We start from the raw sequence: 25919 nt of genomic DNA, 5'->3' as shown, positions 1-25919 counted from the left end.
TCCCTTAGAGTCGTGGCACCCATTTTGATTTGTTACGCCTCCAATATTTGCATCCCACTTATTCTTTCCACAGGCTAATGTAACCAATTTGGACATGGCCTATTTCCCTTTGCATCGGCCATTATAGCCATCAGCCATTGTGAAACGGCTAAATTAGCCGTCAGCCATCAATCTCACATAATCTTATCAGCGAATAAATAGTAAATTTTGACCTTCAATTCAATTATCCAATTAACTTTAAAAACATTGGTTAAATTGAAATGCATGTTTTAAAGTGCAAAATGATCAAATTCAAGCATGGACAAACAATAATGGTTCCAAAAGAGATTACATTCTAAAAGAGATTTGAGTTTTCTATGTAATTACATGATGCATTGAAATGTAACTCAAATCTCTTTTGTAGCGGGTGTGTTTGGGAAAAAGTTATGTTCAATGTAACTTACTTTTAATCAAATGGGACAAAAGAGTTACTTCTCTGTTTGGTGCATTGGAATGTGTAAAAATCCGTTGAATGGATTTCAAACGATAAACCAAATACACACATAAATTTGTTAGCTAATTTTACAATCGTCAAAGGCAAAACTACTATCTGTTTTGAAGAAATGAAAATTTAAACGAAATTGTTAAATTGTTAAACAAAACAGGAGAACATTTTGTCGATAGAAAATTAAAAGTTGATTAACTATCTTTATTAGTCTATGCTAGCTGGTTGACTCGTTTGCCAATGACATTTTCCATGCAATAACACCTGCTTTCTACAAAGTTATACTCCTTTGTTTTGATAATAATACAACACAAACACTTTTTGGATAATTTTAGTAGGTTATAGATAGAAAATAAGTAATTAATACTACATTAAAAAAATTTATGACAGTTATTTTGATAATTATTTTTCTTTCTAATACAACACTAATTATAGCACGATAGAAGTATAGGTTTATTTGAATGCATGACAATTGTTAAATCTTATGTGAGATCTTTTCGAACCAGAAGAAGATGCATGGGCAATTAAATGGATTTCCCTAAAAGTGGTTTTTCCTTACTCCAGGGTACAAATACGTTTAAATGCATCATGTAATTACATATTCAATTTTCTCTTACCAATGATTTGCTCACCTTACAATTTAAAATGTTAATTGACACAAGCTACAACTAGTAGCTTCATCCAGACGAGATCAAATCTTTGATTCGTGATTAAACACGCACTAAGTGCACTCATGGATATACATAATAAGTTGTCGCATTGAAACATGAAAATCATTGAAGATAACTTTATAAATTAAACATGCTGAGAAGAATTTACGAATTACGATGCATACTACAATTTGTTAAGCTATCAATTAACGTAACACAATAACATTGACACAAACCTGGTGACTTATTACTAAATGATGCATTTTGGTTGCTGACTTGGCATGTATTACTATATATTGATCAAAGTTAGCAGTACCTTGCCTATGCTCCCCAAATCAAAACTATGATGAGATGAGAATCGAGTTGATGTTGCAGTCCTACAGAGAAGAGACTTGCCAAGCAATTAGAATAAACTACAATATATTAACATGGGCATATTTTACATATAAACGTTTCATCTCACATATTTAAGATGACTTTTTGTTTTGCTAGGCCTACATGGCAAGATGATTAGACAGAATCACTTATTTGCAGTTACAACGTCCTTACAATTCAAGAAGCATTGTTGAAAGAGAATAATGACTTCAGTGGAAGTCAGGCAAAAAACAGTGGCACAACTGTCGAGTAGACTTCAAATGTCAAGGCTCGGCTACTTTGGTAATGATCGCAGAGACATATTTGCTAATGGATGATTCTGGAGACTGCTGAAGCCTTCCAATCACAGGGAACAAAGGTGATGAACGGACGAACTGTTTGCAGAGTGGACGTGCACACATCTTTGTCAGAGAAAAGAGTGCTATCTTTAAAGCAGATTCACCTGCTGAATCGTTTCTGCTTGGATTTAATGCTGCTACCGCACAATCGGAAACTAGTTTCAGCAGAGACTGCAAGGGAGAAAGACCATCCAAGGTATACATAGAATTAAAATTAGTTACAATCATAGTTAGCAATTGAAGTATAATCCCAAGTACCATAAAAATTTATAATGATCGGCTGTTGTAAACACAACAAAACTTCAATGCTAACAAATAAAACTAATTCGTTATAATCTGTCATCCTCAATGGAAACAAAATAAAATCAGCAAATCCCCCCGAATCATTGAAAAGAAACATGATTGGATTATTTTCTTTATCTTTAAAATAATGACAAGATGGTTTAAATGTTTGGAGATACAAGAATTAGCATCATAGCTCATAGTTATATAATCAACTAACTACAAACTCTGGTTACATGGACTAATCGATATCGGTTATTATGTCCAACCACTTATATTCTGCTTCTTAAATATTTTTGTTCAGGTATTGCTACTGCATGATTCATATAAGGATGTATCCTTTCTTTTAATTTTTTGGTGAACGAAAATATAATTAATATATTAATCGTGGTAACTGTTATCTTCCCAAAAGGTACGTAATGGAACTCAAAAGTATAGAAATAAGGAAATTATTATACGTATATTTTTATCATTTGAATTAATTTATAAATTTCTATTAATTGCAAGTATTTTTAATTAAAAAACCATTTAAGTTTTACACAATTTATTAACACATTCAAAGTACATTTTAAAAATATAAACGAATTTTATGCGATCAATTTAAACTCTTCAGTTAGTGGCCAAAATAGATACGACGGTGTAAGTTTGACAAACTTTAACAATATTTTAAAAATGCCGTATGCACTAACCTGAACCGCTCCTTTAGACACAATGTCTTCACAAAGCTTGTCAGAGTTGCGAACCAGATTGCTAAGTGCACCAGCTGCATTTGCCTTAGTCTTATCGTCCTCTGCCATTTGTAACAAATTTGCCAATTGAGGAATCGATCTCCTCAGTTCTTCATACAATAAATCATTGTGGTAGGCCGCATTTCCAATCTGATTTCAGGGACGATACAGCAAAGGGAGAAGAAAAAAATAAGAAAATGCAGAAAATGTACGGTAAGAAAAAGCATAAGCATGATGGCATCAATTCCAAAGACAGGAAGGATGAATTTAAACTAGACACGTCTCTGTGAAATGACAACTAAAACAGTTAAATACTTGCCAGGTGAAACGTTAAAGAAAATTAATTTGTAGCAAGAATTCAACAACTAGTAGAGTGCATTTTATATTTTCTGTTCACACAATTACATTTATATCTTTAGGAAATCATATATCGCTACAATCTTTTAAAACCATAATAAGTAATCTCTTTATTCTCTAGAAAAAAAAAAATTATTTTTTATTCTTAAATATAAGTAAATTTAACTATTTTTACATCATTTAATGATATTTTCTCTAAAATATTCCTCCTTTAATACATGATCTTTCAGTTGTATTATTTCTTTTTGACATTAATAACAAAAATAATTTAATAAAAATCTTATAAAAATAATAAAATTTAATATTAATAATCAACTATTTTTAATATGTGTAAAATTAATTATTTCTTCTTATAATAGAGGGAGTAAGTAAAATCAGCCCATTAACAAATAAAGATGAATTACACTTTAATCATCAATTTTTGGCTTTCATAGCGGGATGCATAAAACTTACAGCAAAACAAGCAAATTTCCGAGTCCGTTTGTCTGGATCAGAACATCTTTCAATAAGGATACCAACAATTTGATGTCTTGCCTGAAAACCCCAATCGAAAAATAAGAATTCAGATTATGAGAACAGCAGAAAACAGAGCATCACATTTGTGTTTTCACATTTTTATTGTCAGTGAAATATTTTAATGTAATGTGTGCTCTGTCATCCAAATAGCAACACTTATTTTCCCCTTACCAAAAACGGCTGCAGTATAAATCTATTTTAGAAAATTGTATATATATACGACTTGAGAAAGGCATAATTGCTTAACAGGAAACCATCAAATACAAACAGGAGGAGAAAAAGCCTGAGGTAGTGGAAAATCGTGAAAACATGTTCAGGAAGTAGCTTTCATCAAGCGAAATATCATTGTTTCTTCCCTTTATCTTACGTTATGTTTATAAAGTACTCCAGTCCAGGACCAATGCCATTATTTATGATACTTACAAGTGAACTATAAAAATAGGCGCTATGACGACACATGTTTCCAAGAGCACTGCAAGCTTTGGCACGTATATTGGGATCCTCGTGTGAAAGAAAATCTTTCAAGAACTCTAAAATGGAAGCACCTTCGATATACTCATAGAATCCCTGAACAGAAAACAAATAGTACTGATTTTTTGAACCATCATTAAGGAATATCTGAAATGTAAAAACACAGGAATTGTGTCCAGAATAAAAACATAACTCAAGCTGGTCAACAGAATCAACGGCAAAAGAAAATTATGTGATTGTTATTCTATAATTAGGATAATATTCAGTAGGGTAAATGTATGTATGACAATTTAGCTAATTTAGTGCTCTGAAAGTCAGCTTCAGGGCTTGTAATTAAGTGGTATTTAGATGAAAATTCTCCAGGAGAACACACAGTTTTGGCCTATCTTCTCTGAGTCTAACACTATCAGAGCCTATAGCCTGTCTATATAACCTTTGTCAGACTTGGTTCTCCATCGTAACCTTTGTCAGATTTGGGTCTCCATGGTAACCTCAAGGAAGAAGTTTACGTTAAACTTCCTAATGGTATACCCACCCCATCCCCTAATACTGTTTGTAAACTGAAAATCCCCGAGAGTATAGTTTGAAATGTTTTGCGCCACACTACTTGGTTTTTCATTCAATCAAAGTCAGTATGATTTGTCACTTTTCCTCCAAAGGAGTCCTAAACAAGAAGCATTTCTGCATAACAAAAGCTAGTTAGTAGCCTCATCTATGTAACTATCACTCTCCATATATTTCTTTTGTTGTAGATAATGTTAGTAAGTTCATGCAATCTCCATGACACTTAACACTTTTCAGCAGTGCAGCAAATCGTTAAATATCTCCTTGGCATCTAAAAGTGTGGTTTATTTCTTCCTGTTGATTCATCTCATTCTCGAAGCATATAGCGACATTGATTAGACTGGTTGTTCAGACACAAGGATATCTTTTATTGGATGGTAGATGGAGTAAGGTATCAAACAAACAAAAAATAATAACTTGCAGCTTAACTAAGAGACCAAAAAGAGGAACGAAAGAGACAATGGACAAAAACAGAAACTCCACTAAGTGGAAGAAGTCTAATAATTGCTCCAATTGTTTGTGCAATGTCTACCCTTATACAAATCATGGCATACATAAGGCTTCCCACCACTGATGCATATGATAGACATGTTCATCCTCTCTACTTCATTGTTTGAACTCATGCTTGAGGATAATTTACAATTGACAGAAAGTGGGGTATAAATTGGCTTACTATCTTGCATGTTGCATCACCACTAAACTTTTGATAAATAATTCTTATGAGATAGCCAAATCTTTCTATCTTTTCTGTCTTGATGAACTTGCATCCCTAAAGTTTGTTTGTTGGTCCCAATCCTTCAGATCAAACTCCCTAACCAATTGTATTTTCAATTCTTAGATTTGATCTTTGTTAGGGCCCACCACCATGTCATCTACATATAATAGCAAAATGATGAAATCATTGTCAACAAACCTATTGTAATACATGCAATGCTCTGAACTCAGTTAGTTGTAACCAAGGATAATAATAAAAGAATCAAATCTCTTGTACAAACATGTCAACACCTGCTTTAGACTATACAAAGATTTGGTCAACCTGCAAACCAACTTAAAAGCCTTTTGATTGGAGCATATATATTTCCTCTTCAAGTTCACCATGGAGAAAAACAATCTTTACATCAAGTTGCTCAAGATGTAAATCAAATGTAGCACACATAGTCAAAACAACTCTAATTCTGGTCAATCAGACAACTAAAGTGTATATCTCGTTGAAGTCAATACCTTCTTTTTGAGCAAATCCACTGACCACCAATCTGCATAATACAATTCCATTTTATCATTGTCATATTGTTTGATCTTATAGACACATTTACTCCTAATGGCTTTCCAACCTGTTGGAAGTTCAACAAGTTCCAAAGTCTTGTTTCAATGTAACACCTCCATTTTTTCTTTGATTGTTATCATCTATAGAGAATCATTTGAACTCCTCAAAGCCTCTTGAAAGGTTGGTGGATTTTCGTTCTTCAATTAGAAGAGAGTACACATCGTGGCCCGCCACGACATAATCTAACTACTAAGATGGTATCCATATCTTACGTCGCATTTGTTCAGCTTCTCCATCATTGACCTCATTTCCCTTGGTTCTTGTTCTTCCATAGACTTCTTTAATATCCACTATAACATTGTCTTTGTTAGTGCACTATCATCTTTTTGCTCACTTTGCAGATCAATTATCCTGCTAATAAAACACCCTCCCTACAGGCAGTGTGATCTCACAAATGATATCCCTTAACATATCATAACCCAAGAATGTACATTTCCTAGATTTTGGATCCATCTTTCTTCTTTCTTAGGAGTTGTACATCACTTACACAAGACATCCAAACACTTGTAAGGAAGAATGGTTTACCTTTCCACATCTACATTGGTGTCATCAAACCAATTGTTATTGACAGTGGTCGATTTATCCCATGTAACAAGTAGTTTTAACTGCTTCTTCCCAGAATGATTTAATCACTCCCATTGGTCTTAGCATAACTTTTGTTCTACATATGAGATTTTTGTTCATCCACTCAACCGCACCATTTTTTTGTGGTGTATGCGAAATTATATAATGCATTGAAACAGCCTTGCGTTTGCAAAATGCCATAAAGTTACCATTTGCATATTCTCCTCCATTGTCTATTCTCATGCACTTAATTATTTTCCTAGTTTCAAGTTCTACTTGTGACTTGATCCATTTAATATTGGAAACACACCTAACTTCTTGATCGGGTACACCAATAATCTCCTAGAGTAATCAATCATTAATGAATGATACAAAGTATTTTGCTCGTCCAATGGATACTTATGATGATTGTCAAACATCAGAATGAATGAAGTATGTTTTTACCTTTGTTGTTACGTTGGCAAACTTCAATCTATTTTGTTTGTTTATCACACAGTGCTAACAAAATGGTAAATTTACCCATTCAAGCCCCGACAAGAAATTACATTCCACAAGGATTTTAAAGCCTCACTAGAACATATGCCCAAGTCTACTATTCTACATCATCATAGCTTCTTGACTTGCTTTTGCAACCGATACATCTGCTTCTTACAACGTATCTCCCAAAAGCATGTATAGATTTAGTGTGATCTTCTCTACTTTCATCACTACAGATTGCCTTTAAATATCTTCAAGCTTTCACCTTCAATATGAATCTTGCACCAGAGGTCATCCAATACTTCAAAGGACAATAAATTTTTCTTGTAGCCCTTCACATGTCACACCCGTTGAACTGTCCAAACAATATCACTACAAATTTTTAATTTGACAAAACTGACTATAAGTCATATGCCAGGTTACTTATAAGTGCAAAACCAATCTCGATTTGGAGTCATGTGTCATGTTGCACCTAAATTCAATATCCAACCATCATGAAATTGTTACCAAATGTTGCTTCACTATATAGGACATCTCCATCATTTGAGGTACTTGCAATGCAACCTAGAGAGGTTGATGCTTTAGAGTTCTTTCCTCCACTCTTCTTGTGCCAAAAATATTTCTTCATATGCCCTCTCATGCCACAATTGTAGCATTTGAGATTCTTCCTCGTTCAAGATTTTGATCTACCATGATTTTGACTTCCATTGAGGTCACATTTTGTTGATCTACTTCTGATCATCATTAAAGACTTTGCTTGCATTGAACTTTTCAACCTATCTTCCTTAATCTTTCGCATAGATTCTTCTACAAGAATTGTTGCAGCAACTTCATCAAAGGATAGATGCCCACAGCATTGTTATTTGTTATGTTGATGATGACTTATAATACGAAGCTGATAAACACTAATGTAGAAGCTCTACACATTCATATTTTGCTATGTTGAAATCTAAGGTTGAAGGCTAACCAAATAGCATATTCAAATTGTTGGTGTGATCTATCAACAACGTGAACTCACTCAAAAAGTGTAGAGTTCCCCTTTAAAAATGTTTTGGTGTGAAGTGACTTGACCTCGTACAAGTTGATTAGAGTATACCAAATCCATCATTGTTAAGTGCAAATTGACAACATTGTCATCCATTTTGTTCTACCTTTCATTAGTGATATCTATGGATTTTCCTTCAATTGCATCAAGACAACTATCTTTCCTCAAAATTTCCCTTAGCTTCAATTTCCACGTGGAGAAATTACTCTCTTAGAACTTCTCAATATCATATTTTTGTCATGGTTTTACACAAGTATCTTTTCAACTAAACCAACTTATTCAACTTCCATCATGAATAGTACCAACTACCAAAACAATGACAGTAGACCATGAATTAGTAAACCAGGTAAGTTCACGAGAAAGAGAGGTGATGAGTCATTAATTGACACACTTAAATACCAAGTCTTACCTTGCCAGAAATTTCCTAAATGTACACCTTCACACTACCACACTATATACCATGTAACAAGAATAACTCTTCTTTGATGCATTAAATAAAACTATGTTGCAACCAAGAGCATACTAAGAATTTTCCCCGACACTGCCAATGTGCATCACATCGAAATAATATCAATAATCTATTAATTTTGATACCACTATTAGGCATCAGAGTAACAAAATAATAACTTGCAACTTAAATAAGAGACAAAAAAGAGAAAAAGAGACAATGGACAAAAAGAGAAACTCCACTAAGCAAAAGAAATTACAACACTTATTTCTAAACTTTAGAATAGAATATAGACACTCTCTAGAAAATAGGCGAATACTACCACTAGGAGAATATCTCCCAAAGTAGTAGGCAAAAGAGAAATGCAAAGTAAAAAAGAAATTTTGGGATTTAAATAAAAGGGCCAACAAGGCTTTATTTATAGCCTAAGTGTGGGACCCCTTGACAAAGAACCCACTGACCTAGGACTTTCTCCTAACATATGTTCCTATTGAATGCTCCTACTTTATCGAAATATAATAACTTGCAACTAAAATAAGAGACAAAAAAGAGAAACTCCATTGAGTAAAAGAAATTACAACACTTCTTTCTAAACTTTAGAATAGAATATAGACACTCTCTCTAGAAAATAGGCGAATACTACCACTAACAGAACATCTCTATAAGTAGTAGGAAAAAGAGAAATGCAAAGGAAAAAAGAAATTTTGGGATTTAAATAAAAGGGGCAACAAGGCTTTATTTATAACCTGAGTGTGGGACCCCTAGACAAAGAACCCACTAACCTGGGATTTTCTCCTAACATATGTTTCTATTTGTTAGATATAATTTTATCTTATAGTTTTCATCTTATAGTTTTTATCTTATGGGCCTAGGCCCACTACTTTGTATTTAAACACATCTTTTGCTTTGCAATACACAAGGAATATGTTCTCTCCATTTACCATTACTCTCAACATGGTATCTAGAGCCTAATCCTTGACCTCTCGATGGACCCACTGTTCATCGGTGCCCGGAAAACGTGTCTCATTCCGTTTTCCGGTTACCCACCCTGTCGTGTCTCTTTCCGGCAATTTTTTTCCTATTTTTTTAGGGTTTCTTCTTCGCTGCCGCCGCCGTCCGCCGCCGCCACCTTTCCGGCCGGCGACCCCCCCACCCAACTCGCCTTCCTCCGACGAACCCAACGCCACCAGTCGCGCGGAAAACGGAGGCCGCACGCGCCCCCACGCGCCGATTCCGTGCTGGGCGCAGTTTCTCTCTCCTCTCTGTCCGCCGCCGCCCGTGGCGGCGCGTCCGGCGACTTTTCCGGCGACGATCACCGGCGCCGGACACGCCCAGATCTCCTCTACCCCGATCTATTATTTGTTTTGTGATCGGCCATCTTTTGTCACGGATCTCTTCCTTCTCGGGCCGTTTTTCTCTCTCCTGTTATTGTTTCTCTCTCCTGTTACAGCATCTATGGCTTCCTCTTTCGCTGATCAGCCTGACTCTGCTATTTTCACTAATTATGTCAATGTCGCTCTTTCCATTAACAAGTTAGATGGCACCAATTATGATACTTGGGCTTCGAATATCAAGCTTTGCCTTAAGGGACAGGATTATGTTGCTCATCTTACCCAGACAGCTGCTTCCGTTGATGAGAAGGATCATCCTCGTTGGTTGAAAATTGACGCTCAAAATTGTAGTGTCCTTAAGTCAACCATTCATCCCTCCCTAAAGCAAATTTTTCGTGCCCATGAGACATGTGTTGATGTATGGGAACAAGCCCGAGTGTTATACACCAATGATACTCAACGTCTCTATGGTGTGTGTCAAAATCTCCAGAATATCATCTCCCCACGACGCCTTGATGGCTCCATGGCTGAGTATTTGGGCAAAGTTCATGGCCTCCTACATGACTTCAATGAACTTTTGCCTCCTGCTAACACTCCTGCCAAGGAACTAGAGCAACGCCAAACATTCTTTATGTTGATGGCATTGTATGGGCTTCCTGATGAGTACTCTTCCATTCGTGATCAGATTTTGGGATCTCCGACCGTACCTACCTTGAACTCGGCTTGGTCCACTCTGTTGTGTGTGCCTTGCAAGTTTTCTCCTGACATACCTTATTCAGCTCTCACTGGCGACTCCTCTGCTTTGGTTTCTCAACGTGATGATCGTCAGCATTCTTGCAAACCGGGCAAAGGTCGTCCCAAGTGTAATCACTGTCACAAACTGGGCCACACAATTGACCGTTGCTATGTCTTACATGGTCGTCCCCCTCGCCCTACTACTGTTGTTGCCCACACTGCCTCTCCTGTCTCTACTGCATTTGGTGCTACCCCCTCTGATAGTTCTGGCTTCGGGCCCCTAGCTCTCTTCAATGACTTCCTTAAATGGTATGAAGAACGTCAAGCTTCCAATTCCACTGCTTCTGTTGCGCACACAGGCCCTTCGTTTGTTGGTCTTATTCACTCCACCTCTCTTGGCCCTTGGGTCCTAGATTCTGGTGCTACCGATCATATTTCTGGTAATCGGTCTCTTTTCTCATCTCTTTCTACCTCTGCTTATTTACCCTCTATCACTATGGCTAATGGTTCTCGCGCCACATCTCATGGTGTTGGTACTGTCCATCTTTCTCCTTCTCTCTCCATTGACAATGTCCTTTATGTCCCAGAGTCTCCCTTTATTGAATGCTCCTACTTTATCGAAATATAATAAACAAGATTCAGTTTGAAAGTCATCCATTGAATATGGTTGTGAATATCAAGCAGTATTTGTTGTTTGTTCTGAAATAATATGGTTGTGGTCTTCTTACTAAGCTTAACCTTAACTTCACTTAAGCACAGCCCACTCTGCTGCATGCTGACAACATCAGTGCTATCCAAATTCCAGCAAATTCAGTTTACCATGAATAGACAAAACACATTTAAATTGATTGTCACTCTATCTGAGAAGCAGATGATTGCAAAATCATCAATTTACCACATGTCTCAACATATGTTCAAATAGCTAACATTTTCACTAAGGGGGGCGTGTTTGATAAGGCGTACCAAACGCCCCCTAAAACTTTGATGCATCAACAAAATTGATGCTTGTAGATTACCAACATCAACTTGAGGTGTCAAGGGTAAGGGGAGTCTACGAAATTAATGGAAAAGGCAAATTATAGGTAGTTGTACATTTATTTTTAATTATTATTCTCATAATCATATGGCAGTTTAGTTAATTTAGTGGGCTGAAAATCAGCTTGACAGCTTGCCATTAAGTCGTCCAAGAGAACACACAGTTTTTGCATGATCCTCTATGAGTTTGACTGTCCTATGCATTGGTGACCAGAAACCATAAGTAAATATTCGTTCAAATAAAATGCAACCAACTAAAATAAAAGTGACATTTTGACATTGCTGAAAGAAATATATGATAACAAAGCCTTATCACACAAGTTTGTTCCGGCTATAAGGATCAAACAAAGCCATTAAGCTCAATTAAAGTCTAAAACTTCAATGAATTCATAAAAACAAAATATATCCTTCGTAGATTAAAAAGACACCATATGTGCAAAATCAAATAAACAAATTAAGAATTCTCTTTAATTAACAAATAAATATACATGTAATGTAAATATGATTGTGCATGCCATGCAGACCTATCTATCACTTATTTTATGTATATCCACCACCAATTGTAAACTGAATAGAAATAATAAAAGCATTACTGACCAACTTTAATATTTGCATTCACATAAAATCATTTGATGAAGAATGAAAACTAACCACGTCCATGCGAGCAAGATCAGAAATTATCATAAGAGCATCCAGTGTGACCTCTTTTGGGCTAGAACAGTCAAACAAGGTTCTCATCCTATTTGGATCCAAAAGACCTTTACTAACAAGTTGGAATGCTAAAGGTCGGTGGCAATGACCAACCATTTTAGCCAGAAAAGCAACAGGCCTGCCTAAATCATTCAACTCCATATGATCTAGGCATCGAAGGATAATAGCAGGCACACCCACCTGAAAACTTCAAACCAATTAATAAGGATAACATTTTAAGCATTGAAGTTAATAAGATAGCAATTCAACAGGTAATCAAGTGAAAAACAAAATATAAATAGTAGGCAATACTAAAACAGTTACTAAAATAAAACCAACAAAAGAATTGTCTGCAGCTCTGCGCAGAAGCCAAGCATTGTCATCATCCACTTCTCAATAAAGAAAATGAATTGACATGCAGTGACATCTTATTATCACATGATGTAATGATATCACATTATCACATGATACAACGATATTTGTTTGAAGCTTCCAAATATCCAATAAAAAATACCAAAATGAGGAATCGAAAGAAGATTTTACCTCTACAAGGATCTTAATATATTTTCCCATGTTTCCTTCAATTGCTTTAACTATATCCTTATCTTCTATGCATACTCTCTGACCAGGGGAGCCAATATTAAGAATAAATCCACTGCTGACAGAAGCAGTGGCTGATGGTAAGCCAGGTGCATTTTGCAGAGCAACAAAAGGAAATGCTAAGAGATCTATGACTGCATTTATTAGATCTCTGACTCCTGCCCTTCCTCCACCTGGTCCATTCCAGCATTTCACTAACTTGATATGAACATCACATATCAAGTTGGAAATGACCTTAATATGTTCATTCCTAATCAAAATTTGAAGACAAGTCAAAGCACCACCAGAAAGACAATGACGTAATGATGAAACTGCCCATACAACACCAGTAGGAGACAATCCAACTCTATCACTTAGATGGTCATTTCCATGAGAAGCACTAAATACATCATTGCCTAATAAGCCCATAAGAAGTAGAGGAATACCGCTTGCACACAACTGCTGAACAGCTAAAGGTCCACCCCACTTGAGTCTGGAATCTAAAAGACCAACACACCCATCCCTTATCCCTTGCCAGTATGAGAGCTTCCCAGTGATGTTGCAAGGGTCCAATTCATTTTCATTGCCCGATGAAAATTTAAGATGGTCACTTAGTGTAGAAGTTCGAGGAATTAAAGGCACAGCAATTTCAGATATTGGAGACTCAACCAAAGCCCCAGATTCTAGTGCTAGAATAGATGCCAAAGCCAACATTGCTGATGCACTTTGAGGTTGGATAGAAGATTTTATTTTATCATCAGAAGAAATAAGATCAGCCAGCATTTTAAGTCGAGCACGCTGCTTATTTGCTGAGGTAGTGAGCATAAAAATTGCTGAATTTCTCCCAGTTGACTTCAAACACTGTGCAATTATTGCAAGAACGAGACATGAATGACGAATCAGAGCAGAAGGATTTGTAAATTTGCACTTGACAATATTTGGTTCTACACTCTGTGCGTCTTTGTTAACAGAGGAACTGCATAATGATAAAACAGTGAAAATTTCTGAAACAATAGTTCCATCACCACCACCGCTAACAACAGTAGTCACAGGAAGGGAACTGGGAAGACCACAAAGACGAGCTGGAACATTTCCATTATGTTGGCAGCACCTTGACAAAATCTGAAAAAACAGAATATAACTTTAAATCACATTTAATTCTGTCATAACTACAATTACAACCTTTGTCCAATAACAATTACGTACTATAACTTATTAAGGAAACAGCCAAAAATATTGAATTATCTACGCTTAGAACATGGGCTTAGGGTGTTACTCATCCCTACATAATCAGCTTTAAAGGATGAATGCCCAAGCTTTCTTAAGCTCTATTAGGTACCCCCCAAAGATAGTGAAACTAAGGCAGGCTAGCGATGATCGTAATTAAGGTAGCTTTTCAACATCTACTTTATCTATCCAATACAAAACAGGCATAAAACTTGTTGCCAAATAAGGAATATACAAACCAAGGCAAGGGGAAAGCCACAATTACCTGAAGACCACAATTCATTGCTGACTCAATTCGTTGGTGAAAACAATAGTAAACAGCAACCTGAACAGCTTTAGAACTCAGGAATGCTCTTGTCAGTGCGTCAACAATTTTTGTTGAATCTGCTTTATCCAAGGGACCTTGCTCATGATCCACAATTTCCATCCTATGCAAAGAATGACTCCGCAAAGCATTAATGGGAAACAAAATGGCACTTTTTTTCATAAAAAGAATATCCAGTGCATTAATCAAAGACCAGACAGCTCTGCATGCTTCAGAAGCAGCCCGTAGCATATTGGAAGAACCAGAAATAAGACTTGATCCTGAAATGGCTAAACACAGACATAAATGGTCCACTAAACCTGATGTTTTTGCATGGTCTAAAATTTTGTTAGTTGTTTCATTCAGAGTCTCTTGGCTTTGAGGAGGTGGTCTAAGCACCTGAGCAACTCTAGACAACATGACTGTAATGCAGGCACTAGATTCATACAGAATTCTTCCAGATGCATCATTATTTGAAGTTACAACCTGCAAATACATACAATACTGAGTACTAAAAATATGTAAGAAATACACAATTATTAAGAGCTTTTCCATCTAAGTTATACAAACTAGTACCTAGCATGTGATAGGTATATGTGAAGAAATGGATAAAAGACTCATTATTTAATAGCATTACAAGATGAAAATTTACATGATAGAAAGAGTGTCACCTGAGAATAGATCTCAACAAATTCAACCCAGTGACTCAGATAAGAGCTTGAAGTGCAACTTCCACCACTATCTAGCAAAATTTTCATGATGGAGAAACTCTGCACAAAATAAAACATCTCAAGTTTCACTAGCCACTCTTGGGAGAAAAAGACTACCAGTTATTTTCAAAAATCAACCACCCAAAAAATAAACAAACAGTGATTTAATCAAAGACCATCAAGTTTAATGGATGTATTATTTAATATTTATGCATGTCAAAAATAAATGAGCATTATCAGAAGCTTCACGCGGCCTTTCCAGTCAGCCCCTCTACGTAGGTAGCCCCTTCCTACACATATATAAACCAACTCTAATATGATGAAATTAAAGCAGGCTAGGGATAACCACAATTAAGGTGGATTTCCAACACTGACTTCTACGAGTCTTATTCCTACATGCCTTAATCACCTAATGCAAGGTTCTACCATTTTTTCCAAATACGTACTACCCCAATTTTCCCTAAATATACAAAAGAAAACAATCCTAAAAATAATGTGGACTCTCAAGGTTGATTTTTGGGAGGTAATTCACAGAGTTCATACTTTGAGAACTCAACTAGCTAAAAGAACAAACCCTCTAAAGGTGAACAAACCCACTGTCTTGCCATGATAAATTAAGGGGCTCAAGTAAGGAAGGAGTATAAGGGAATAATAGCGTTATGAATAATATGCGATTGAATAGATACAATGTGTATAAAGTACAAAGCAATAACACCAAATTTATACTAATAACTACTGATTAATCGGATTTGTATTTCTATATAAGTCCAAGCCCACTAATACAATAAATAAGACTGCTAGCTCTAACTAAATAAGGAAACAACTAACAAGTCAAGAAATATAAGAAATTAGAAATGACTCTTAAGATTGCTTCTTCAACAATTATTATGATTGCTTACTAAATTAGATTACTATTAAGCAAATTGATTCCATAATATTTTATATTCCAAAAATCTTCTAAGATATCCTTGCAGACTATTAGATATTCAAACATAAAACTAAAAGCCAAGCATGTTTAACCAGTCATAGAGGGAAAAAATACAGCAGCATATAATTCTGAAAGAAATAAACAAATACATTAAATGCCTTAAGCAATTACCTTTGCTATCATGTCAACAACTTCAGAGGATTTCATGGCTATAATAGATCCAGTAAACACAAGGAGTTCTCTTATTAATTCATCAATTCGTCCACTAGAACTGAAGGCACCAGCTGCCACTAGGTTTGAGAGAATCCTCAATGACTGGCTTGAATTCGGAACATCTTGATCACTGTACATTGATATCAGGCAATTATACTTCATAGATAATTAATTAAAAAATTATTTACTAGGATCTTCAAAAACAATAACCTTTTAATTTAATTTGTAATGAAATACTAAAAGTTTTAAATTTTAAATAATTATTTAAATGCTCACTCGTTAATCCAATTGATTATTTTTATTTTTATTTTTATGTAGAGAAAAAGAAAAAATAGAAAAAACAACACTAAAGGTAACTCGTATCTTTTTTGGGGAAAATTACATGAGAAAACAGCATAAAACATTAGACTCTTGATTTGGCATTACAAGTCGGAAAATAAAAGGACAATGATTTCGTCAGAAACAACTCAAACTTAAAAATGTTTATGTGATGTAGTAGTACTCCGCAAGTGAATCATACTAATATTAGCACTTCTGCATCATTTACTAGTTTATTCTAGTTTGAAGAAAATTAAATAACATTTCCCCCAGAGAGAAAGACACTGCAAAGTGGAGCATATAATATCCTTCGCCACAAACTACCACAGCGAATACAACTATCAAATATAGAAAAAGTAAAATACATAAAACGTTTCAAAACTCATCGTGCTAAATAAGGTAAGGATACCTGCAGAAAATACCTAAGGAAAGAACACAAGAGAGACCCTAGGAAGACGGATAAGAGTCATAAGACACAACAAGGTGCTGCCAGCACAAGATAGGAGCCAAGCTTATTACATACTAGTGGTCTCAGAATAAAAAAATGTTTCATAATTACCCAACACATATATAAACTAAGAGGCCATTTCAAGTAAATAGTTTTAAGAAAAACACAACATGAAGCAGTTTATACAATGATTGCCAACAAGGAAGTGAAACAAACAACACATGGTTTTCGCAAATTGCAGATTTGAGATTATATTTAGAAGTTAAGACTAAGAAGAAAACATTATACATTCAGCAGAAATCCAAGAAAATCAAGTTCTAGAAGGATAACAAATCCAACACATTTCAACATTCCAAGTTGAAAGAATGTTTTGCAGAATCTCAAAAAATAAAAAATAAAAAATAAAAAAAGGTTAAATTTTATACACTCCAGATATCAACACAAAATCAATATTTAATGAGATTGATGAAGATTCAATATGCAAAATAGAAGTTTTAAGTAATATTTTTCAAGTGACACTTTTTAAATAATGGAAAGTTCAAAATTCATATTTACCTGCAAATGTTTTGTGATCCTTTTGACCATTTTTTCAGCGGTAGCAGAACATGTCCCAACACTTCATTATCTTGACCAATTATTTTTGCACCTTTGACTGTGCGAGAGTTATTTTCAAGTCTGTCCAATCTTTGACAGCCTATCAAGAAGTATTAACGTCAATCCCATATTAAAAGTGCTCATGTATATAAAGAATAAAAATGGATACATTTCAGAAAGCTAACTGAACAAAATCATAATCCAAGTTCATAACTAATAACAAGTCATTGAAACCCCTAAATAGATGCATACAAAAATAATGCACGTATTCATTCCTCATTAATGTCTGCAAAAATGTGGTAAGAATTCCAGGAGGCTATAGGTTTGATATTTATTTGGAATTATCTAAGCCAATCTTATAAAGATATCTCCAGCGTTCTTTTTACTAGTACAAGGACTAATATAAACTCCTTTTCCTTAGCTTTAAGCCAACTCCAAGAGCCAAATTTGATATTATCCAACAAAGGTCATGTCACGGGTTTTATTTTTGAAAATAACTTCATTCCTATGCTTCCAAATGGACCACACTATAGCTACCCATATTGCCTACCAAGCACGCATCATAACTTTGCCTTTCCTCATAACACAATGTTGCCAAAAATGGGTAGAGGGACACGATAGTAAAACTATCAAAACACCTTCCCATCGATATATATACATCCAAATAGAATAAGATGCCTTGCAAGTAGAAGGTGCACCAAATTCTAGTCGAACTCATTGCACACAGTGGGCAAGCTAAGCTAGATCTGGTAGCTATAATGCTATATTTCTTCTCAACAAATTATCTTTGGTTTGGATTCTATCAGGCATCATTCTCCAACAAAATCCTACCATTTTGGACGGGATAGGTAGAGACTACATGCACTTAAGTAGGTCACAGTCTACATTAGCTTCCCAACAAGAGTAGCATTTTGTAATTCATTGTATATGCCTTTCACCACACAACCTTGTAACAAATATTTTTCCAAGCCCACAAATTAATAACTCCCTCCCTTGGAGATTTTTCTTTTATAAGATGCATCAGAAAAAGCAGATAGTTCCTTTTCCCAAACAAACAAATTTGTTCTCCATAAGACACTCCAACACCAGCAATTGTCAAACCATTCACCCATCTCTTGGATAGTTGCAAGTTTTGAATACAACAAAACATACAACCTAAGGAACTCCAGTTTTAAAGCTTTTTCTCCCATCCGAGGCTCCTCCCAAAAGAGAACATGTTCCCCATCCCCTAGAATTCTCATCATATTTTTTATCAAACCAACCATCATGACATGACAAGTTACACGCCCTACCCAAGTCCCTCCACCATATAGAACCTCTGCCCCACCCTAACTCATGCACCACCTCAATTTTTATGTCATATTTTGCTTTTATGACCTTAACCCAAAGGCTATTGGGTTCTATCAACACTCACCAACCCCACTTCCCCAACAGAGACACATTAAAGAGATCTTTATCTTTTATGCCCAAACCACCCTCATGTTTTGGTTTACACACATCATTTCAACAAATCCAAGCGGGTTTTTTTATTTTCCCCTAAACCACGTCATAAAAATGATCTAAACAAACTATCAATGTTTTGCATCAATCTTAGGGATCTAAACAAAGAGATAGTAAATGGGAAACGAAGACAGCACCAACTTAATGAGACAAATTCTCCCTCCAAACATCAAGAATTTATTATTCCAAGAATTGAGTTTTCATTTGATTTTGATGGCCATAGGCTTCCACATCTCCACTCTCCTTGGGTTGGCACCCACTGGAATACCAAGGTACTACTTGAAAGGAATATCCATGACTTTGCAATTTAACACCAAAGCAAGATTAAGCAATGTCCTATCCTCCAAAAGCAATCCCACCAATACTACTTCTAAAAAAATTAACCTTCACCCCAAATGTCAACTCAAAACATCTTAAAATACTCTTCAATACTATTATATTTTTCAAGGATGAGTTCCCAAAGAAAAGAGCATCGTCCGCAAATTGTAGGATAGAAATTTGAACATTGCTTCTTCCTACTCCCCCATGCCCAAGGCTATTAGCGTAGAACAGGACAAATGCAATCGGCCCAACAATAGATCTAGATTAGGGTACCATCTTAGAATTTGATCTTATGGTCTAACTTAATCCTATAAAATCAACTTATAAAGTAAAGATTGTCAAAGCTTTATAAGCTCTGATTTAGCCATATCTGTAATGATATGGGACTAAATCTCCACTCTTGAGACTGCAATTAAGACAGCTCCAAAGGCACTACAACTAAGGCAGCATAGTGGTGACCGCAATCAAGGCGGCTTTCTAATAATACCGGTCACAAGTCTGATTTTGGGTCATGACAAATTTATCCAGGCTATATCTTCGATTTGAATTCACAGTATACCCATGCAGTATTAAGTATATATGCCTCGTGTAGATTAATAAGTGGACTGGGCTTGTGTAAATGGCTAATTAGCTTGCACTTGATAGAGTTTTGGTTCAGCAGTTTAGCTTAATAGTCATACATATAATTGGAGAAAAAAGTTACAGCAAGGACTCAATCTACTACTTCGTGAAGATTTGAGAGCAGCTAGCTGATATTTTTAATTTATTCAGAGCCACTCGTAATCATGTTGACTATAGGTGAATTTGGGTAAATAGCTTAATTAAGCTTGTTTTATAAATTCTCATCACATAAAGCTCATTTCTTAATTTTTACTATGAAACGTATTGAAATAAGCTAAAAATAACTCACTTTAATAAGATTCACTAAGAAGTTCATTAAAATAACTAAAAATAGCATATAGGAGCCAATTATTTTCATAAGTACAATAAGTTCCATAAATGCTCTTCCAAACACCCCGATGTTTGCAAGAAGTTGGACTTGATGACAACCAAGCTTTGGCAAGAAATAAAACAACCATAATTACAGTCATAACCAAAAACCAATAATGCCAATTTAAATTTATATCAATCATGTGAACAAATTATTTAATTTAAAGGGTAAACGTTAAACACATCATAAACATATCAAAATAGGAATTTCAACAGTAGAATGAAGAGCCGCTTATAATTACAAAACATTTTACCTGTTATTTAAAATGAAAAAAATACAATAACCCAATTTTTCATAACAGAATGCGTTTGGAACAAATATAACAACATATAACAGGAATAGCAATAGTTGGAAATGCGGAAAAAAGATTGTTTTTCTCCCAACAAAATAAATATTTGCAAGTGAATGAGCAATGAATAAAGCTAAGAGAATTACCTGACTCTCCAACATTTTGATTAGAAAATCCTGGAGACTCATCAAGCACTTTAGAATTGGCTCTGTCTATGTTAGGGCCATTCAACTGAACTTCATTCTTGAGCGGTGAAGCAATATGCTCCTCCATACCTGCCATGTGATTGTTTTTGCCTGTGACAAATAAATTATTATAATGAAGGGAAAGAAAAAAAAAATATAGGCTCATAAGATAGGTACTATCATCTTGCAGTACTAGAAGTAGCTGAACCTGTTGGAGTTTGAATGGTTTTTCCTTCAACCATCCGTGCTGCATCACTGTGCACAGGTGAACCATTTATCTCTCGCAATTCCTAAAGTTCAATCCATATTTTATTAAACTAGCTAAGAAATCAACCAGGTTATATATCAAATGAGCAACTTGCACATTGCAGAACAAATAACAGTCTGACACAGTTTAATATAGCTACCCTGGCCTCAAGTTCATCAGAGGTTTCTTTAACAAATGGGTGTTCAAGAAGAGCAGGCCATGTTAATCGACTTTCTGGTGCCTGCAAATAATTTCAGAAACCAAAGCATTTTAAATCTCATTGTTGATTAAAGTAAAATGTAGCAATAAAAAAAGGGAAATATTCACAAGTGAGCTACCTTGTTAAGCAAACCCTTTAAAAAGCTTTTGAAATTTGCACTCATGCGATCTGGATATTTAACAGGATCCTGGATTATTGAACTAATGATCAGGCCCACCCTTCAGTACTAGTACATTATATAAGTGATTGCGTAACAAATGTAATTTGTTTGAGAAATGTACCTTAACAATGTGTCTGATGAGAGCATAAACAGAATTTGTGTAAAATGGTGGTTGGCCAACAAATAATTCATACCTGTTATAAGCATGAAAACCAGGCTTCAGCTTAAGGTGACTAGCCAAGAAAAATGAGGGTCAAAAAGCCTGTTCAACAGCACACACTGGCATAACTATTAGTAATACAATGTCATCATTCAGATCACTCTTGGTAAGTGCAACAGGTCTGGCATATTCACACTATACACAGGAGATAAGAGGATGGAATGGTTGCACAGCTGGGGAAAGTATCTGCTACATAGAAATTTAGAATAAAACCAGAAGTTCTGTCCAAAAAATGGAATAAGGATATGACAATACAAGGAGAAGAAAGAAAAATGAGAAATTTCCCTCATCCACAAATTGAAAAAGAAAAATAAAATTGCTGCTCAGAAACCAAAATCTTTTGCCAAAACTTGGTTTCTGGTTTCATAGCAGCCATCTCTCGCTTTTAACTCCGTGAAAAACAAAAGGCAGGTATTATCTTAATCCTCGCTTCGTTTCTCCCAAATTATCCTTTTACACTTAGGCTCATGTGGGGATCCTCATACAAAGAACCTAACTTGGCACTCAATGAAATCATCAATATGGAAATTTTATTTACCATCCATGAATATATTCTGCAGAATATAAATGGCCATTTTAAATCTTGCCAAGGAATCTATTATAAAGACAAGGCATTAGGCCAGATTTAAATGAACAATAACCAACTACAACTACAATGTATAACTGAGGAAAGAGAGAGATTCAACATACAGTATGACACCAAGAGACCATAAATCTACAGTGTGGTTGTAAGGTTGTTCCCGTACAAGCTCTGGAGCCATGTATAACGGAGTGCCTGTAAAACATACTATGTCTAAATATGTGTCTACTGTAGAACAAATCATCAGAGTACAAGCAGCTACACAAGCTACATAGCTACAGTTAAGATTCAAAAAACAATAAAGCCAAACCTTTTATAGATCGCAAAACAACTGTATTTGTGGACATTGCTCGTGCAAACCCAAAATCGCAAAGCTATCAAATATTGACAAATAAAAGAATTAGAAATAAAAAGTCACACAAGAGAGCCATATCATCAGTGAGTAGGAAAAAAAATGATGCCATGCGTGTTTGAATTAGCTTGTTATGGGGTCAAAAAGCTTTTCTTTATAGCCACCTAAGAAAGTTTATGGATCATACATGCAAAGTGACTCCTTGGAGAGAGGTGTCTTGTAGGAAAATTGTATTGGATTATTGAATGAAACACAGCTTTAACTAGGTGTATAACGTAAACCATAACAACTCATAGACTCATAGTCACAAAATTCTACTGCAACTAGCAATAACTCCAACTGTTTAAGTGCATGTTTCACAGAGTGAACAAACCAGAAGTTAAATCCACCTTAACAACAGATCCGGCACCAATTAGAATATTTTGGGGCTTCATATCACGATGAATGATCCGATTGGAATGCAAATAATGTAAGGCTTTTACCTGCATAATCCAAACTAAAAATGAATTTCTGCCAACATAAAAATATATAAATATAATATTTATATTTATATCTCTTCATCTAAAAGTTATTTAAGACGGAGAAAAGATTGTTTAGGAGGAAATACCAATTGCTTTGCAATTGCTTGAACTTGCTCTTCTGGAAGGCACTTATCATCCTCAAGAATCTCAAATAGTTCACCCTACAAAATAAAAGGTATAATCAGCGTGGAAGCATCTCTAATAATTAAAAATGCCCTGTTCCACTATTAGCTAGCTGAGTATACTTAGATCACCAATTAATGGGTATGGTAACTTTCAGATTTTGAAGAGTACTGCAGACCCAGTATCAGTCAAACAGTCAACTGAAAATACAGATGATTACTTGGGCAAATTCTGTAACAACACAAAATTCTTGCGGGCTTTCAAAGGAATCAAGCATTTGAATAATATTTCCGTGCTTCAACTTTCTTAAGATCTGCAAAATGTATGAATATCAAAGTCACCAGTCAGAAGAAGCATTTATAATTACTAATACTAATTACTAATTACTATAATTAGTAACATAAATGATAAAAACACCTTGTCCTACGGTTAAATCACGTACATTGTACATAGATCAATTAAACCAATGGGCTCTACATCAATCAAATCATTTATTTGTAAAAGAAAAAGACTTTTCTAATGATTTATGGTTTCAATGTTACATCGAGTCCTATGACTTAACCAAGGTATGTTGAACAGTATAGAAGAGGAAAATCACAAATTAACCATGGAAACATATTTGGCATTATCAACGCCAGAGCATAATCTACGAACTAAACATAACCTAATATGTATTACTACTACTAATAATAATAATGATGATGATAATTTCAAACATACTAATTGAAATTGAAAAATAATAACAATAGCAATTAACAAGAAGCTTCTTAACTCCATACTCCTGGTTATCATACCTCTCAGGCAACATGCATGTTCCAAACTCATACTTTTGACATTAGCGACAAAAATATAAATTCAGGCCACCAATAACAAGCTACATCATACCAGTGACCACCGCTACTCATATTTTCTAACTAGAAATTCATAACAATGAGTGAACACGGGTCGTAAAAACAGTAAAATAAATGAATGAATGAATTACCTCTATTTCCTGTCTTAAATTGTGAATATCCTTCTCAGTTTTCCCATGCTTCATTATGAACTTCATTGCAACGGTCTAAAGGATTGAAAATCAGAAGTGAGATAATAATCGCAAAAGATGGAGTCAGAGAAAACCCTAATCCGAAGTGTACCGAACCTGTCCCGTGTGCTTGCGCCTTCCCTTGTACACTTTCCCGAAGGAACCCTCGCCGACGAGTTCGATCACGTGGTAGTTCTCAACGCCCATTGTCGAATCGAAGTGTGCAGCACACAGAGAGAGAGGGAGAGAGATAAAGCGTGACGAAGATTGATTTGAAAATGTCACTGAACAGAACAGAGAAGGAAAGAGAGAGAGAGAGAGAGGAATACTAATTTGAAAATGTTGCTGAACGGGGGAGAGAGAGAGAGGAAGATTGATTTGAAAATGTTACTGAATGGAGAAGGAGAGAGAGAGTAGAGCTGAGAAATTCGAATTTCTTTTCCCGCTCCTCTCGGTAAGAACATTAATCTTTTAAAAGTAAAGGAAGTTTATTTTTTAAATAATTGTAATTTTATAAACCTTTTCTTTTAATTTTAGGGTTCAAAATTTCTAATCATCAATCAATATAAGGACGAAGACAGTTCATGCCTCTTTTAATTATAAGGACGATTACATTTATTTATATATATATATATATATATATGAGGAGGGTTCAAACGACACCGGTATAACTTTTACTAAGTGTTACACCGCTTAATAATTTTATATTAAATGTGAATTTTGAAAATCCAACCGTTAGATTGAAAGTTCATATCTCTTAGATCATATATGTCAAATTTTATATTAATCTAAGATGATTTGATACTTCATTCTCATAAAACAAAATTGACGTAATATATACATTTCAAAATATACTAAAATATGACATATATGATCTAAGTATGAATTTTCAATCTAACGGTTGGATTTTCAAAATTCACATTTAATATAAAATTATTGAGCGGTGTAACACTTAGTAAAAGTTACACCGGTGTCGTTTGAACCCTCCTTTATATATATATATATATATATATATATATATATATATATATATATATATATATATATATATATATATATATATATATATATATATATATATATAGTTTTTAGTTATTACATAATTGAATAGACAAAAAATTCAAAAAATAAAAAAATAAAAATGGTTATTTAAAAATATATTCTCTTTATTAATAGTTATTGATTAGTGAGTTTTTTGTGTTATTATATGTTTGACTTAAATATGTTTTTAATCTCTCAAATTTATGATTAATTTATTTTTGGTCTTCAAATTTAAAATTGTTGTTTTTAATCCTTGTAATTTTAAAATATCTTTTTAATTCTTATATTCAAATTTTGTTAAGAAAATTATCAAATATTATTGCATAATATCTACATATTGATGTTTCAAAAATAAATTTATCTTAAATTTAAGAAACTAAAAATATATTTAATGTGATATTTTCACTAATAGG

The 25919-nt window shown here is 34.7% G+C and overlaps 1 protein-coding gene across 1 annotated transcript; it reads right to left on the bottom strand.

Moving 5' to 3' along the window:
• Positions 1–1537: 1537 nt before the first annotated feature.
• FU (kinase family with ARM repeat domain-containing protein) lies at positions 1538–24905 on the bottom strand. The gene is made up of 22 exons (XM_083060453.1): positions 24583–24905; positions 24427–24501; positions 23665–23757; positions 23408–23482; positions 23190–23282; positions 22759–22822; positions 22559–22643; positions 21770–21842; positions 21607–21675; positions 21429–21509; positions 21230–21311; positions 20983–21132; positions 17697–17835; positions 16334–16505; positions 15196–15294; positions 14486–15010; positions 12958–14115; positions 12376–12615; positions 4154–4297; positions 3668–3748; positions 2819–3007; positions 1538–2018 (listed from the first exon to the last, which is right to left on the bottom strand). Exons 1-22 carry the CDS (start codon positions 24670–24672, stop codon positions 1773–1775), a joined length of 4023 nt encoding a protein of 1340 aa, XP_082916579.1. The 5' UTR covers positions 24673–24905; the 3' UTR covers positions 1538–1772.
• Positions 24906–25919: the final 1014 nt, after the last annotated feature.

The sequence above is a fragment of the Cajanus cajan genome, chromosome 7 (genome assembly GCF_000230855.2).
Source record: "Cajanus cajan strain Asha chromosome 7, NIPB_CcT2T_4, whole genome shotgun sequence".
In the NCBI taxonomy this organism is placed as follows: Eukaryota; Viridiplantae; Streptophyta; class Magnoliopsida; order Fabales; family Fabaceae; genus Cajanus; species Cajanus cajan.
Note: the sequence above shows the minus strand (reverse complement) of the source record. Positions and strands in the feature narration are given on the sequence as shown.

Bases quoted from the DNA above. Each gene is read 5' to 3' on its own strand.
- FU (XM_083060453.1), bottom strand. From the start codon at position 24,672: ATGGGCGTTGAGAACTACCACGTGATCGAACTCGTCGGCGAGGGTTCC. The intron at 23,483-23,664 runs GTAATCATCTGT...TTTATTTTGTAG, and splicing joins TTGTTACAGAATTTGCCCAA to GGTGAACTATTTGAGATTCT. The intron at 2,019-2,818 runs GTTAGTGCATAC...TCTCCCTTGCAG, and splicing joins TGTCTAAAGGAGCGGTTCAG to TCTCTGCTGAAACTAGTTTC.